This window comes from Kryptolebias marmoratus, unplaced genomic scaffold (genome assembly GCF_001649575.2).
Source record: "Kryptolebias marmoratus isolate JLee-2015 unplaced genomic scaffold, ASM164957v2 Scaffold66, whole genome shotgun sequence".
In the NCBI taxonomy this organism is placed as follows: domain Eukaryota; kingdom Metazoa; phylum Chordata; class Actinopteri; order Cyprinodontiformes; family Rivulidae; genus Kryptolebias; species Kryptolebias marmoratus.
Genome location: NW_023665800.1, coordinates 19,972 through 34,823, shown reverse-complemented (window position 1 = coordinate 34,823; position 14,852 = coordinate 19,972). Strand labels below are relative to the sequence as shown.

At 46.5% G+C, this 14,852-nt stretch overlaps 3 protein-coding genes across 9 annotated transcripts in view; all 3 read right to left on the bottom strand.

Moving 5' to 3' along the window:
* Positions 1–7,837, bottom strand: part of slc35a2 (solute carrier family 35 member 2) — a 10,068-nt gene extending 2,231 nt beyond the window's left edge. Inside the window, exons 1-7 of one of the 6 annotated variants that reach the window (XR_005232884.1) lie at positions 7,518–7,837; positions 6,307–6,489; positions 6,082–6,233; positions 5,462–5,584; positions 4,611–5,200; positions 1,901–4,476; positions 957–1,693 (exon numbers count right to left, since the gene is read on the bottom strand). Coding sequence is in view for 3 of the 6 variants with exons in the window: in XM_017442031.3 (XP_017297520.1) it covers positions 4,443–4,476; positions 4,611–5,200; positions 5,462–5,584; positions 6,082–6,233; positions 6,307–6,489; positions 7,518–7,581 (1,146 nt within the window). In the remaining 3 variants the exon portion in view is untranslated. Of the gene's footprint in view, positions 1–72; positions 98–956; positions 4,477–4,610; positions 5,201–5,461; positions 5,585–6,081; positions 6,234–6,306; positions 6,490–7,517 lie in introns of those variants that run through there. The other 5 variants (XR_005232885.1, XR_005232883.1, XM_037974463.1 and 2 more) reach the window with 5 other exon arrangements.
* Positions 7,838–9,397: 1,560 nt separating this feature from the next.
* LOC108251659 (serine/threonine-protein kinase pim-2) lies at positions 9,398–11,712 on the bottom strand. The gene is made up of 7 exons (XM_017442029.3): positions 11,486–11,712; positions 11,158–11,258; positions 11,027–11,077; positions 10,638–10,846; positions 10,385–10,554; positions 10,107–10,283; positions 9,398–10,022 (listed from the first exon to the last, which is right to left on the bottom strand). The coding sequence occupies exons 1-7, from the start codon at positions 11,538–11,540 to the stop codon at positions 9,874–9,876; spliced, it is 912 nt and encodes a 303-aa protein (XP_017297518.1). The 5' UTR covers positions 11,541–11,712; the 3' UTR covers positions 9,398–9,873.
* A 2,348-nt stretch (positions 11,713–14,060) lies between these two features.
* otud5a (OTU deubiquitinase 5a) overlaps positions 14,061–14,852 on the bottom strand; it is a 17,786-nt gene continuing 16,994 nt past the window's right edge. For both annotated transcript variants that reach the window (XM_017442027.3, XM_017442028.3), the window contains exon 9: positions 14,061–14,282. In XM_017442027.3, coding sequence (XP_017297516.1) covers positions 14,143–14,282 — 140 coding nt within the window. In that variant the 3' untranslated portion in view covers positions 14,061–14,142. The remainder of the gene's footprint in view (positions 14,283–14,852) is intronic.

Sequence of the window (14,852 nt, the reverse complement as noted above, 5' to 3'; positions counted from 1 at the left end):
AAGAGGAGGAGCAGGAGGAGGAGGAGCAGGAGGAGGAGCAGGAGGAGGAGGAGCAGGAGGACAGGTTAGACAGCCTGAAGACGTCTCTCAGTTCAGACTTTAATGAACAGAAAAACAGAAGAAGCAAAAGGATCAAAGTTTAAAGATCTTTATTTTATTTTAAACTAAATGTTTAGATTTGAAATAAATGATTTAATTTTGTTTTTTCTGTAAAATGATCAGAAAACCCTTTTAAAGACATTCTTTAACAGAATGTTCTTCATCAGTCAGGTTCAGAGCTGCAGAACCTTCAGACAGACGTCCAGACGGTGTCCTCTGTGGACATGTCTCCGTCTTCTGACTGCTGGGACGAGTCAGCAGGTCAGCAGGTCAGGAGGTCAGGAGGTCAGGAGGTCACGACCCGTCTGACCTGACGAGGAACTCAAGGTTTCCTTAATGTGAAGAACTTGAATAAAATAAGAGTCTGTTTCTCCTCGGTCGAAACCAGAACCAGGCGCGGTTCTGTCTCAGTTCTGGTTCTAAGACCGGGGACTGACGGAACGTTTGCTTCCTGTCGCGTATCTGATTTAAAGTTTATTTGTATTTAAAGACGAAGCTGAAAACTTTGTTCTGTTTGTCACTTTTTATTGAGCAGAAATAAAGTTTAAACGTTTAAGTCACATTTTTAGACTTTTTAAATCATAAAAAACTTTAAAACGATGATAAATTAAAAACAGTCCAGGTGGAGTTTCTAGAAAAAGAAGTATTTACAGAACCTGACAAGCCACCCAGAACCAGACCCAGACCCAGACCCAGACCCGAACAGCCGACCCAGCAGGGGGCGCTGCAGGTCCTCAGCTCTGTTTGATCAACTTTGACTTTTTATTTCACTTAAAAAACATGACAACTTTTAAATATCTTGACTAGAAAATAATTATTTGTTTCTCAGGTAAACAAACAAATAAACAAACATGGCCGTCAGTGCAAACCAGAAACAAGAAATTTTTTTATTTGAACGTCTCAAAGAATCATTATTCAGCTTGTTTACATGTTTCTGTTTGTCTGATCAGGTTGTTTACGTTTAAAGGTTGAAAAACGTTAAACGTGTTAAACGTTTAGTTTTGAGTTTGTTGATTTTTGTCGAGACTAAAACTAAATATAAACAAGAACAAAGATTTTAATTAAAAGTTAAATCTTTAAGTGCAGAAATCCTGATCAACCATAAATAAACTAAATTAAATGTTTTCAAACAATTATTTTTTTTACAAACACTTCGTCCCAACAAAGTTTTGATCTTTATTATTTTTATTTTTATTTTGATCTGATGAAAAAAGTTGAAGATAAAAAACTTTAAACTTATGTTCAGTTCAGGAAAACAGATATAAAATAAAATAAACTTTATGGTAAAAAAAACAAAATAAAGAATCTTTAAAAATAAAAGAAACTCAGTTTTTTTCTGATAAACAAAAAGAAAACAAACATGACCCTCTGAAAACCTGAATCTGTCAGAACGATTCCAACTGAAACCCTGAAGCTTCCTGCTGAGCCTCCTCCTCCTCCTGTAAGGCCGCCCAAAGCCCCGCCCACAACAACAACAGCAACAACAACATTTCCAGACACAGAAAACTGCAGGAAACCTTCAGTTTGAGTTCTCATGAGCAGAAAGATTTCAGAGTTTCAGGTTTAAATTCGTCTCCGTGAGGATTAATCTGACCTAAAATCAGGGATTAATCTGACCAGAGATCAGGGATTAATCTGACCCGAAATCAGGGATTAATCTGACCTAAAATCAGGGATTAATCTGACCTGAGATCAGGAATTAATCTGACCCGAGATCAGGGATTAATCTGACCTAAAATCAGGGATTAATCTGACCAGAGATCAGGGATTAATCTGACCCGAAATCAGGGATTAATCTGACCTAAAATCAGGGATTAATCTGACCAGAGATCAGGGATTAATCTGACCCGAGATCAGGGATTAATCTGACCTAAAATCAGGGATTAATCTGACCCAAGATCAGGGATTAATCTGACCTAAAATCAGGGATTAATCTGACCAGAGATCAGGGATTAATCTGACCTAAAATCAGGGATTAATCTGACCTGAGATCAGGAATTAATCTGACCCGAGATCAGGGATTAATCTGACCTAAAATCAGGGATTAATCTGACCAGAGATCAGGGATTAATCTGACCCGAAATCAGGGATTAATCTGACCTAAAATCAGGGATTAATCTGACCAGAGATCAGGGATTAATCTGACCCGAGATCAGGGATTAATCTGACCTAAAATCAGGGATTAATCTGACCCAAGATCAGGGATTAATCTGACCTAAAATCAGGGATTAATCTGACCAGAGATCAGGGATTAATCTGACCTAAAATCAGGGATTAATCTGACCTGAGATCAGGAATTAATCTGACCCGAGATCAGGGATTAATCTGACCTAAAATCAGGGATTAATCTGACCAGAGATCAGGGATTAATCTGACCCGAAATCAGGGATTAATCTGACCTAAAATCAGGGATTAATCTGACCAGAGATCAGGGATTAATCTGACCCGAGATCAGGGATTAATCTGACCTAAAATCAGGGATTAATCTGACCCAAGATCAGGGATTAATCTGACCTAAAATCAGGGATTAATCTGACCAGAGATCAGGGATTAATCTGACCTAAAATCAGGGATTAATCTGACCTGAGATCAGGAATTAATCTGACCCGAGATCAGGGATTAATCTGACCTAAAATCAGGGATTAATCTGACCAGAGATCAGGGATTAATCTGACCCGAAATCAGGGATTAATCTGACCTAAAATCAGGGATTAATCTGACCAGAGATCAGGGATTAATCTGACCCGAGATCAGGGATTAATCTGACCTAAAATCAGGGATTAATCTGACCCAAGATCAGGGATTAATCTGACCTAAAATCAGGGATTAATCTGACCAGAGATCAGGGATTAATCTGACCTAAAATCAGGGATTAATCTGACCTGAGATCAGGAATTAATCTGACCCGAGATCAGGGATTAATCTGACCTAAAATCAGGGATTAATCTGACCAGAGATCAGGGATTAATCTGACCCGAAATCAGGGATTAATCTGACCTAAAATCAGGGATTAATCTGACCAGAGATCAGGGATTAATCTGACCAGAGATCAGGGATTAATCTGACCCGAGATCAGGGATTAATCTGACCTGAGATCAGGGATTCCAGAGTTTAAAGATGTTTTAATTTTATGTTTTAAATAAACCTTTAAGAGTTTCTGACTCTGTTTCACCTCCTGAAGCTGATTGGCTGTTGCCCAATCAAACCGTCCAATCAGAAGGCAGCAGGTGGTGTAACGGAGGAACTACTGATTTATGATCAAATCAAATAAAGAACATCTGGAAGGTTCGTTCCTACAGATTGAAACTCTGAAACTTTTCCAGGTTGATGAATTTTAATCTGAATTTCAGATAAAAATCGGACCCAGAACAGAAACTCTGAGCTGGATCTCAGGGGTCAAAGGTCGCCTGCAGACAGGGTCAGGGCTCGTTAACACAACGCAGCTTATTTCTGTTTCAAGTTTCAGATTCTTTACAAACGAACAGCTGATTAAAGTTTGAGCTTTTTAAAGAACCGAGCAGAAGTCACATGACCAACTGAAGCTTTTCTTTTTAATCACATCAGAAAATCCAGAGGAAGTGAGTTTCAGGACAAGGCGTGCAGAGTTCACAAACTGATCTGAGATCAGCAGCTTCAGAGCCTCACCTGCAGGAGGTCAAAAGGTCAGCAGGAAAACTTGAATCTGGAAGAACGTGGAGGTTCGAAACATTTCATGACTCTGCTGTGATTCTGGAATCAAACTAGAAGCAGATTCAACACCTCCTGAGTCCACTCAGGACCTCTGGTTCTGGTTCTGGTCGTATTAATCAGACACACAAGGATCTGTCAGGATTTAACAGTTATTCCTCCTCTAAACCACTGGAGGCAAAAAAAACAAAAACTAAATTAAACTTTCCCCCAAAGTGAAAGAAAAGCAGCAAATAGACGAGTTCATCAGAGAAAACCCTTCAGGAGGGGGCGCCTCCTGCAGAGGGCACCCCTACTTCTGGAGGGGGTGCCTCCTGCAGGGGGTACCCTTACTTCACAGGGGCACCTCCTGCAGGGGGCACCCCTACTTCACAGGGGCGCCCGCAGGACGCCTCCTTAAACGAGACGCCTGCCGGACGCCTCGATGACAAACTTTAACGTCTAATCATTCATCAGAAGGTGCTCCAATCAATGAGCACGTCCCCGCCCCACCCCGACCCACCCAGCCCCGACCCGACCCCACCACCGTATGGCTTCTGTACAGATGAGAGGAAAGGCACGCAGCAGAAAGCGAGGCGCTTCCCTTCATTCAGTTAGTGAAAGGTTTTAAGGCAGAAAGAAACGCAGGAGGCGCTGCAGCTCCTTCATCCCAGGAGTTAGTCTGCACCCACGGCTGCAGGAGGAGCCGCTCTGAGGAGGAGAGGAGGAGCAGAGGTTAGTGTTCAGGAGGGAGCAGGAGGAGGAGCCACAGGCGGAGCTCAGTGATTGGTTAGTTGGAGCAGACAGGAAGTGAGCAGAAACAGAATCACTTCACCAGAACTGACTTTGGAAGAAACGCCTCCATCTTTCCACCTCCGTCCGCCGTCCTTGGCGGCTCCAAAGACGCCGAAGAGGAGGCGGGGCTCGGGGTCACGGTGGCGCCGGGCGCCTTGGGGAGACTGTACATGTAGACGGCGCCGATGACGAGCCCCGCCCCCGCGGTGAAGAGCAGGTCCACGGTGAAGCCGAACAGGTAGACGGACATCACCGTGGAGACCACGATGGAGAAGGAGGTGGCGAAGCCCTTCAGGATGTTGTCGGCGTACTTCACCACCACGGCCACCAGCAGCCCGCCGAACGCCTGGTTGAAGATGACGCACCACACCATGCCCGTGTAGCCGAACAGGAAGCCGCGCTCGGCCACGGCGCCGCCGTCGTTCCACCACAGTCCCAGCAGGCCGAGCGCCGTGCCGAAGATCCCCAGCTGCACGTTCCTCACCCACACGGACGCCGCGCTCCCCTTCAGAATCTTCTCGAAGTAAACGCCGGCGAAGCCCGACGACAGGCAGCTGATCACCACGGCAACCAGGCCCGCCGTGTAGTTCTGGTGGGAGGCGTCCGCCACCGAAGCCTCCTTGTTTCCTTCCTGCTGCACCTGCAGGGAGGAGGTCTGTTAGCAAAATATCTCCTGGACCAACCAACTTTCAGGAAATAAGCTCTTTAACTTAAGTCAAGATGGCCGCCACAGCCAACGGGTAGCTGAGAGTGATCCCTAACAGTGATCCTCGAAGCTTCAAACTCTCAGCTCCAGAGAAGCAGGAACAGGAACTGCCTCTACCTGTGGAACCTGCAGGCCTGTTACCATGGAGACAGAGTCTGGGACACCCTCCTGTCTCCAGCAGGGGGCGGGGCTTACCTGGACGATGGCCACGCCGGCGAACAGCAGCAGCAGAGAGACCCACTGGACCCGGGACAGAGACTTCCTGAGCATCAGGACGCTGAACAGAGCCGTGGTCAAGATCTTCAGCTGGTAGGTCACCTGAAGGGGGAGCAGTCTGTTACTGCACGCCACCGGAAGCTCAAAAACATCTGGAAATATTATATATCAACTAAAGTTTGTTTTTAGTCTGATATTAATAAAGAAAATCAAAGCAGAAACAAAGTTAACTGAAATCTTTTTTAGTTTCAGATTTTAAAAAGTTTTTTTATTTTTAATTAAAGTTTCTTCATTTGAAATAAAAACTAAACCTGTTTGAGCTGAAAGAAACTGATTTCAGGACAAGAAGCTGGAAGTTAGTTAGATTGTTTATTATTGATTGAAAATCAGAGATCCAAACTGCAGTGAAGACGGACAGGGGGACAGGTGGACAGGTGGACAGGGGGACGGACAGACAGGGGGACAGGTGGACAGACGAACAGGGGGACGGACAGGGGGACAGGGGGACGGACAGACAGGGGGACGGACAGACAGACGGACAGGGGGACAGGGGGACGGACAGACAGACACACAGACAGCTGCCGGCGGCGGCGGCGGACCTGGAAGGTGGCGGCGGGCAGGTTGGAGATGGCGACGTACTGCAGGTTGTTCTGCAGCGTGTAGATGAGGGACGGGACGGCGAGCTTCAGGGTGTCCTTGTACTGAAACAGCACCGAGTCCAACAGGAAGTGGGCCGTCTCCGTCACGCTGACTGAGGACACACACAGAGTCAGGACAACGGGCCGCCGGCTGCTGCGAGCCCGCGCACGCTTCAACAGACTCACGTCTTTTCTGCAGCAGGATGATGAGCAGACACGTCAGAACCTTCAGAACCTCGGCCATCACCACGGCCGACGTGGCGAAGAAGCGGTCCCCGGGCAGCGTGCGCACGTAGCGGATGCTGAGGATGAGCGACGCGTTCTGGACCACCAGCACCGCCAGACTGATGTACTTCAGCTTCCTGTTGGCTGCAGGAAACAAACCCTGCGTCAGAACCAGGACCACCGATCCCACCCCAGACCCGATTACACAACTCTGAGAACCCTGGACCGATTCAAGATGGCCGCCACAGAGAGCTGAGCTGAGAGTCGTCCTTCTCTGATGGTTCCTCTGAAGAACATCTGATCAGTTAGTGGGAGATGTTCTGTTATCTGCAGCCTTCAGGGATCAGGAACGTTCTGATGTTTGTTCTCAGGAGTTATCTGTTTGACCTTCAGGCTTCCCGTCACACAGCCGGCTGGTTGTGTAGCTTAGTGTGGTTGTGTAGCTTAGTGTGGTTGTGTAGCTTAGTGTGGTTGTGTAGCTTAGTGTGGTTGTGTAGTCTGAGTTCTCCACTCTGAACATGGAGCAGAAAGCCCCCCACCCCCGACCCTGGGGCCCCCCTGAGCCCTGAGCCCAGGGCCCAGATCTGATCCACCCGGCCCTGCCTGTGTCCCCCAGCCTCATGGTGTGTGAGTGTGTGTGAGGGTGTGTGTGTGTGTGAGGGTGTGTGTGTGTGTGTGTGTCACCACCTCCAGCACACCTGAAGCAAAGCTCCACGTCAGCAGTTGCTGCCGCTCACTATCATACCTGACCATTCCACCTTAAACCAGGTGTCATTCCACCTTAAAGCCGACGCTGCGGTCACCCAGCACGATAACTAGCAGCGGTGGGTCGGTTAGCAGCAGCAGGACTAGTTAACCCGAGTTATCCCTCTCCGGTCGCTCCGGCTCAGTTCGCCCGCAGAACTTCGTTTCTAAAAGTTTGAATTCTGTTTCCGGAGCTTCTGAAGTTCAGGAAATGTTTAAAGATTTTTATTTCTTCTCGACAGCAGTTAGTAAAGTTACTAATTAACTTTTCGGCTGAACTTTTAACGATAACTAACCTCGTTTCAGATGGGTTAGTTCAGCTACTAGTTAGCCCTGTCGTGTCAACAAGCAGCCGTTAAGCTAGCTGTTAGGATTCCTAATTAACCTGAAGGAAACCGGTTCCAGTTTCCGGTTCGGATTCGGCCCACCTTCATTCTGAGTCCGGTTCGGGGTCTTCTCCTCCCCCGTCTTGTTGAGGTTCCCCGCGGCCATGCTGGGCTCGTTGCCTCCGTCCGGACCGAACCTTCTTCACCCCGCCGCCCGAGCGCCGAACGAGCTAAGCCCAGCTCGCGGTTCCGATCCAGGCGGAGCTCCGAACCCGGACCCGGTGTCCTGCTGGGGGCGGGAGGAGCGGGAGGAGAACCTGCGGATCTGCGCGGTGGACCGAGGAGGAAGAACCCAAAGGAGCCGCCGGGACCATCAGGACGAGATCCGCTGCGTGGAGGCGCTGAGGTGTCCCGGAAGTTAGGAAAACTACGAACACGAAGATGGGTTTATAAACAGGACGGCTCACTCTGTCGGAATTTAAGAACGAAATAAAATAAACACAAACACAAAGACATCAAGAGACGTAAGAATGAGACAATAACCAAAGTTTAGAACAATAAATTAAATTAACATGAATTCAATTCTAATTTACCAACATTTGTTTCATTAATCTTTTGACAGTTAATGTTCCCAAAATGTTTAATTCACAAAGTAAAATAATTAAATCTGAATGATGAATTTTATTTTCTTTTTGTCGTTTTAGATTATATTTAATTATACTTTACTGTTAAAGGCTGGGGGAGAGGCAGTTTTTAAGATAACTAAGATGTTTAAAGTTTATATGCATGAATGAATCGATCTGAATAATCATAAAGATCATTTTGGTTTAATTAACAACTTAATCAGGATTTTTTTCTTTTTATTTAAAGTTAAAAATTATTTTTACTCTTTGAAAATCGTGAATAAACGGTCAGAGTGAGACCTCCTGTCACTTAGAAACAAACACTTCCGTGTTTTCTCTTTGTCACAGCTCCTATTGGCTGCTGGAAAGAACCACGTGACACGTGTTCAGGCGTTTCAGCGCCGTCTGCTGGTCAACCAGCAGAACTACAGATTAAACAAAAGTTTCAGTGTTTTAAAAAATACGAACTAATTTTTTTTTATAAAATAACGAAATAAAGCTACATTTCTGTAAAAATGCTAAACAGTAATAAATAATATAAACAAATGACTCAAAACAGGAGAACATCGAAAATAGTTTTAATTTTTTTTCCACATTTTAATTGAATTTCTTTTAGGCTTTAAAACTATTTTACACAGAATTTAATGTATTTGTGCATTTTGATTTGGATCAACCAGAACAAAAACAAACAGTTATTAAGGAGGAAAATCTGTACAAAAATAAACATTTTTTTAAAACAACAAAATATTAACTTTATGAAAAACTTCAAGTGTTGAAATAAAGATTTTTGTTGCTTCAGTTTTTTTTCCCTAAGGTTTTTACTCTTAAAGCAGTGATTTGTTTTAAGATTATCGGTTAATTTTATGCATTTCTCAATAAGAAACTGATTAAAAAAATAAAAAATCACTGCTTTTCTTCAGTTTCACACACACACACATTTATGTCAGTTTCTTCAGTTAAAACATCTTGTTTAATAAAGTGAAATATTAATAAATTAACATTTAATTAATTTCAAATCTAATTGATGTGAAGTTCTTTGTGGTGGCCTGCAGGGGGCGACACCTGTTTCAATTCTTTCATCAAACTGATGATTTAATCCAGAAATTTAAGGATTCAACAGAAACTGAGTTCAGTTTATTTTACAAACTGATGGATCCAATAAATAAATCCTCTCCTGATTTTATCAGGAAACATTGTCCTGATTTTTATTTTTCATAAAGTCAGAATCTGTTCGTGTCAGATTAACTAATCCCGTCTGGTTGATTTAACCCGGATTAGATCAGATGGATCTTGATCCAGTTCAGGAGTTAATAAGAGGAAAGAAAAACCAGTCAGAGTGAGACCTCCTGAAGACTGAAACTCTTTATTCAAACTTTGGATCTTTTTTTTCTTCTGATCCAGAATTTTCTATTTAATATAAATAAACAGAACCAAGTGACCGAGGCGCCACTTTCAGCGTAAAACAGATCAATAATCTGCTTCACAGATCCACGCCGGTATTTACAGACAGAACAGATCTGCTCCACTTCCTGACACGACAGGAAGAGCGTCTCAGGGGGACGAGGGACGTCTCAGGGGGACGAGGGACGGGGACGTCTCTGGAGGACACAGAACGCCAAACGTCTTCAGTGTTTTCTAAGTTCCACAGAACCAAAATCCAGCAGCTGATCAGTTTCTGATCAGCGAGGGGTCAAAGTTCAACCTTCATCCCCAGAACCAGGAGGAGGCGGAGTCTCTGCTGCCGCTGGATCCAATCAGAAACTAATAAATAGTCAATAAATAAGCAGTGGGTCAGGCAGCAGGCTTTAATTCTGGTTCTGATCCGGTTCAGAGCCTCACAACGACGCGCTCGGCAGCGAGACGTGCTCCTCCTCCTCTTCCTCTTCCTCGCCTCCCTCCATCCAGGGGTGAGACAGGATGTCCTCCAGGGAGGGGCGGTCCTCCGGCCGGTACGACAGACACCAGCGAATCAGAGCCTGGCATTCTGTGGAGGGGGCGGAGACACGAGGTCAACAACATCACAGACTTTAACCAATCAGCTGCGAGTGGGGGTGGAGCCTCTGCTCACCTTTCGAGACATGCCTGGTGAAGATGGGCGTGGCCATGACAATCTCCTGGTCGCGCTCGAACGGAATGTCGCCGCAGACCATGTTGAAGAGCAGGACGCCGAGGGACCAGACGCTGAGCGGGACAGCGCCGTAGGACCGGGCCTGGATCCACTCCGGAGGACTGTAGACCCGCGTACCTGCAGAGTGGGGCGGGACGGTTACACAACCACGCCCCCTTCGCCGTCATCATCATCATCATCATCATCATCATCATCATCATCACAGGGGACCAGCAGACCTTCAAACTCGTCGTACGCCGTCTCTTTGAGCGGCGCTCCCGACCCAAAGTCGATGATCTTCACCTCCAACGTCCTCGTGTCCACCACGATGTTCTCGTCTTTGATGTCTCTGTGCACGACGCCGTGCGCGTGGACGAACTGCAACGCCTCCACGATCTGCCGGAAGAACCTGCAGGAAGGGGCGGAGCAAAGACAGGCTGTTACCAGGGATCAAACATGGCCCTAGGCGGCGGCGGCGGACAGAGGACGCACCTGAGCGCGAGGCGTTCAGGGAGCGCTCCTCGCTCCGTGATGAAGTCAAACAGGTCCTGGCACTGCGGCGGGCGCTCCATCACCAGCAGGAAGCCCCGCCCCTCCACCTCGAACCAATCCAGCATTCGAATGACGCCGCCGTGACCTCCGACCTCTGACAGCCGCTGCAGCAGAGCGATCTCCATGGGAACGGGTCTGAGCTCGCTGGGCTGAGGGGAGAATCCGTGAGAAGTGAGTCACTGTTCGGGGTTTCCGCTCAAAGAATCAGTTCGTCACCGGGGGAAACCCGTGACGTCACCCGCCCCTCCCACGCAGCTGCAGTCCCGCTGCCGTCCAGCAGGGGGCGCAGCTCACCCGCCCGAAAACCCGAACCTGGACCCGAAACTCACCAGTCGGGTCCACTGCTGGACTCTGTCGCTGCTGATCTGCTTGATGGCAACCTGGAGGGACAAAAAGGAGAGCCGTGAGCCCGGAGCTGAGGAGGAGGAGGAGGAGGAGGAGGAGGAGGTGCGGGACTCACCTGGAGTCCATCGGACAGCCTCTGGCCCGAAAACACCGAACCGAACCCGCCGCTGCCGAGCAGAGGACCGCAGCGGTACTGACTGCAGAACGGTTCCTTCCCTGAGAGCAGAACCCAGCAGAACTTTAATCACCTTCATCTGTGTTTGTTGTGAAAGTCAATAAACTTAAAAACAGCTCATTTCCTGTCCAACACATGGGACCGAACCGGAATTTTATTTTGAAGGGACTGTCAGGTCTTAAATTAGACGTTTTTCTCATGGAGTCTGGTTGGACTCCGGCAGCCTGACTGATTCTTTGAAGGAACAGAAACTTTTTGGGTCTCTTACCGTTTTTCCCGCCGTCCTCCTCCACCTGAAGCTCCACGGTTCTTTTCTCCAACATTTCTGTCCCTTCAGGTCAGATTAAATCCATCGCCTCTGAAAAACTCCAAGCTGCGGCTTCTGTTTCCCGCTGTTTGAAACAGGAAGTTGCCCCAGAAACGGTCCTGAAACTCCCTTCGAACCGAGCCCAGCTGGTACCTGCTGTCGGAACCTCTCCGGGTCCGGGTTTGACCGCCTTCTTGCTCCTTCTCTGTGTGTTGATCCGCATTTATACTCCTGCCGGAGCCACGCCCACCTCCGAGTTCCTCGTCCAATCAGAGCGGACGCGTGCGCCCAATGTTTTGAACCGCGCAGCCAATCAGATTAAAGTTTTGGTGAGGAATTCGTAGAATTTGGAGGCGGGGAGGCGGGACGGCGCGCGCTGACGGGAAACAGCGGCTCGCTTTCCGCTCAAACGCTCGCGCGCGCCAACACACACCGCCGTTGTCCGTGCCGCGCACGCGCAGTCAGCTTCCTGTTACAGTTTGATGTCGCCGCTAAAACCGATGCTGCGTTCAGGGGCAGCCAGAGAGCCGGAATTCCCAGCGCCTAAATAAATAAATAAAACCTTAAATAAACATTTATAAAAGTTTGTTTTACTAACAATTAAACATCTGTTGGTAGTTTTATATTTTACAAAAACAAACAGAACAGAATGTTTTTAAATTCACATATTTGATAAACTGCCGCATTTTTACAAATATATTTTAAATTTGTATATATTTAATAAATGTATTACATTTTTAAAGTTCTTTTGCTGTTTTATTCTGTTTGTTTTTATTGTTTTATTTGCAGTTTAAAACAAAACAAACTTGTAAAACATTTTGTGAACATCATTTATTTTTCTTAGATTATTTAATCTCATTAGTGAGGTGCAGAAACAAACCTTCAGGCTGGCCGAGCCCTCAGAGAACTTCCGGTCTGTCTTCAGGGGACCCTGAACGCAGCACGACTTCCTGTTTCTGAGAATAAAGATGTTAAAAGTGTTTGGAGAGATTATTATAAACTGACTGAGAGGTGTTTTTACTGTCGTTCCTTTTTTTAAAAATGTTTTAAAGAAAATAAAATGGAAATCATTTGATTGATGAAATAAACGACAGATTAAATCCTTAAAGTCTCCTGGAGACAAACGGCAGATCAATAAAACAGATAATTATAACTAAATCTGTAGTAAAGTTTATTTGGTTAGGTCAGTTTTTATTAATTATATAAAGATCCAGAACTGTTTCAACATTTGAAATACTGAGATTATTGTGGATTTAAAGGTTAACACGACTCCAAACATCTCAGATTAAAGCAGAAAGTTCATAAACCTGCAGCCCGAGCGAAACATCTCTGCTTCTTCTAAATCTGGTTTCATCAGATCAACTTTCCTCTTTCAGCGTTTCAGAACCAAGAAGAGGAAACTGGACGGATGAAGCTTCTGAAAACGGAGAACAGCTGCAGAAAAGGTCGAAACGCCGCCGTAATGAAACATTCAGACATCTTTCAGAAACATTATCTTCTTTTTATTCCAAGAAAAAAAATTCTTTTTCATCCCAAACGAGAAAATAAAATAAAATAAAATAAAATAAAACAAACTTATATTATTAATAATAACAATTATCAATCATTAAGAGGATAAGTAGGACAATTTTCTATTTTTTTCTCCGTTTTTTTAATTTGTTGCTTCTTCTCTATGATGAGATCGGCTGTGGTCAATAAAACATGCAGCTAAATAAGTCTGATGATGAAGGTCATGGAGGAGGAGGAGGAGGCGGAGTTACAGGCCGTCGGCTGAAGGCGATGATGATGATGATGATGATGTGTCGACGCCAACATGGCTGCCAGAGGTGGGAAGTGATTCAGATGTTAGCAGCTAAGCTAACAGCAGCTAACAAACATGATAAGACTTTCATTTGACGGCCTGATCACTGAGCAGAACCAGAACCAGAACCAGAACCAGAGACGGGCCTTCAGGTTCGGTTCTGACAGCAAACTCGAAGCCCGAACAGGACGTCTGCTTCACGTTAGCGTTAGCATTCTTCAATAAAAACAATGGCTCCTTTAGCCACCAAGCTAATATCCTGATCACAAACCAGAACCAGAACATGAGACGGGCCTTCGGGTTCTCAGCTGAGCAGGACGTCTTGTTCAGCTTAGCGTTAGCATTCTTCAATAAAAACAATGGCTCCTTTAGCCACCAAGCTAATATCCTGATCACAAACCAGAACCAGAACATGAGACGGGCCTTCGGGTTCGGGTCTGACTGCGAGCTCACGATCCAGAACCAGAACATGAGACGGGCCTTCGGGTTCTCAGCTGAGCAGGACGTCTTGTTCAGCTTAGCGTTAGCATTCTTCATTGAAACCAATGGCTCTGTTAGCCACCGAGCTAACAGGCTGATTGTGAAAAGGTTAAAGTTCAAACTGCTGGAAGCTGCCGACTTTAAATAACAACAACTGATCCCGGATCAGCAGTAAGACCCAGCTTGGCGTGTGAGGTAACAGGAAGTGAAGCAGGAAGGAGGGAGGAGGAAGCTGATGATAAAAAAGAGAGCGTCTTTGTTGGATGTTTTATTTCCCATGTCTGTGGGTCGGAGGTGAGGCGGGGGAGACGGGTCAGCGTGTGGCGTTTCTCGGGTATCAGCTGCTGTCGGGCGATGGCTCCCTCTCTCGATGCATGGCGGCGGCGGCGGTCTGGTGTTTGATGCTGTCCAGGTACTCCTGCTGGGAGACGGCAAGAACCGACGCCAGAATCTCATCGTCCTCCCAGTCCGTCAGACCTGGAAGACAAAGACGAGGCTTCAGTCCGGGACGAGGACGTGCTCCTCGTCTGCAAATACCTGAGGACAGCCCAGAGCTCCGACCTTTGACCCACACAGGAAGTCCACCATGTTGGTGTCAGCCTTTGGGCGTGGCCTCACTTCACCTGACAGACATCTGATCTGCACCTACATGCTAACCTCGAGACCTCACCTTAGCCCCGCCCACTGTCAGATAACAGATATCATGATGTTCCTTGGCGCTGCTCATGGATGTCGGCCATGTTGCCCCTTCCAGCCCTCACGTTTAAACAGACGTGGCGGTGCTGACCCGGGTCACCTGGGGGTGCTGACCTGGGCCGCACCTTGAATTCCTTTTTGTTTTTCTGCGGCCATCTTGTTTGTAAAAATAATCCCAGATTAAAGAACGGGAACCAGACCGACGACAGGAAGTGGATCAAACTGAAAACGGAGCTGAAGAGCTGCAGAGAGCTCACACACACACACACACACGTTCACACACACACACGTTCACACACACACACGTTTACACACACACACGTTCACACACACACACACACACACACACAC

What these genes read in the sequence shown, in the direction of transcription:
- LOC108251659 (XM_017442029.3), bottom strand. Translation starts at nt 11,540, where the DNA reads ATGTTGGAGAAAAGAACCGTGGAGCTTCAGGTGGAGGAGGACGGCGGG. An exon ending in TCCAGCAGTGGACCCGACTG is followed by an intron (nt 10,847 to 11,026) that starts GTGAGTTTCGGG and finishes TTCTCCCCTCAG; the next exon opens with CCCAGCGAGCTCAGACCCGT. An exon ending in CCTGAACGCCTCGCGCTCAG is followed by an intron (nt 10,555 to 10,637) that starts GTGCGTCCTCTG and finishes CCCTTCCTGCAG; the next exon opens with GTTCTTCCGGCAGATCGTGG.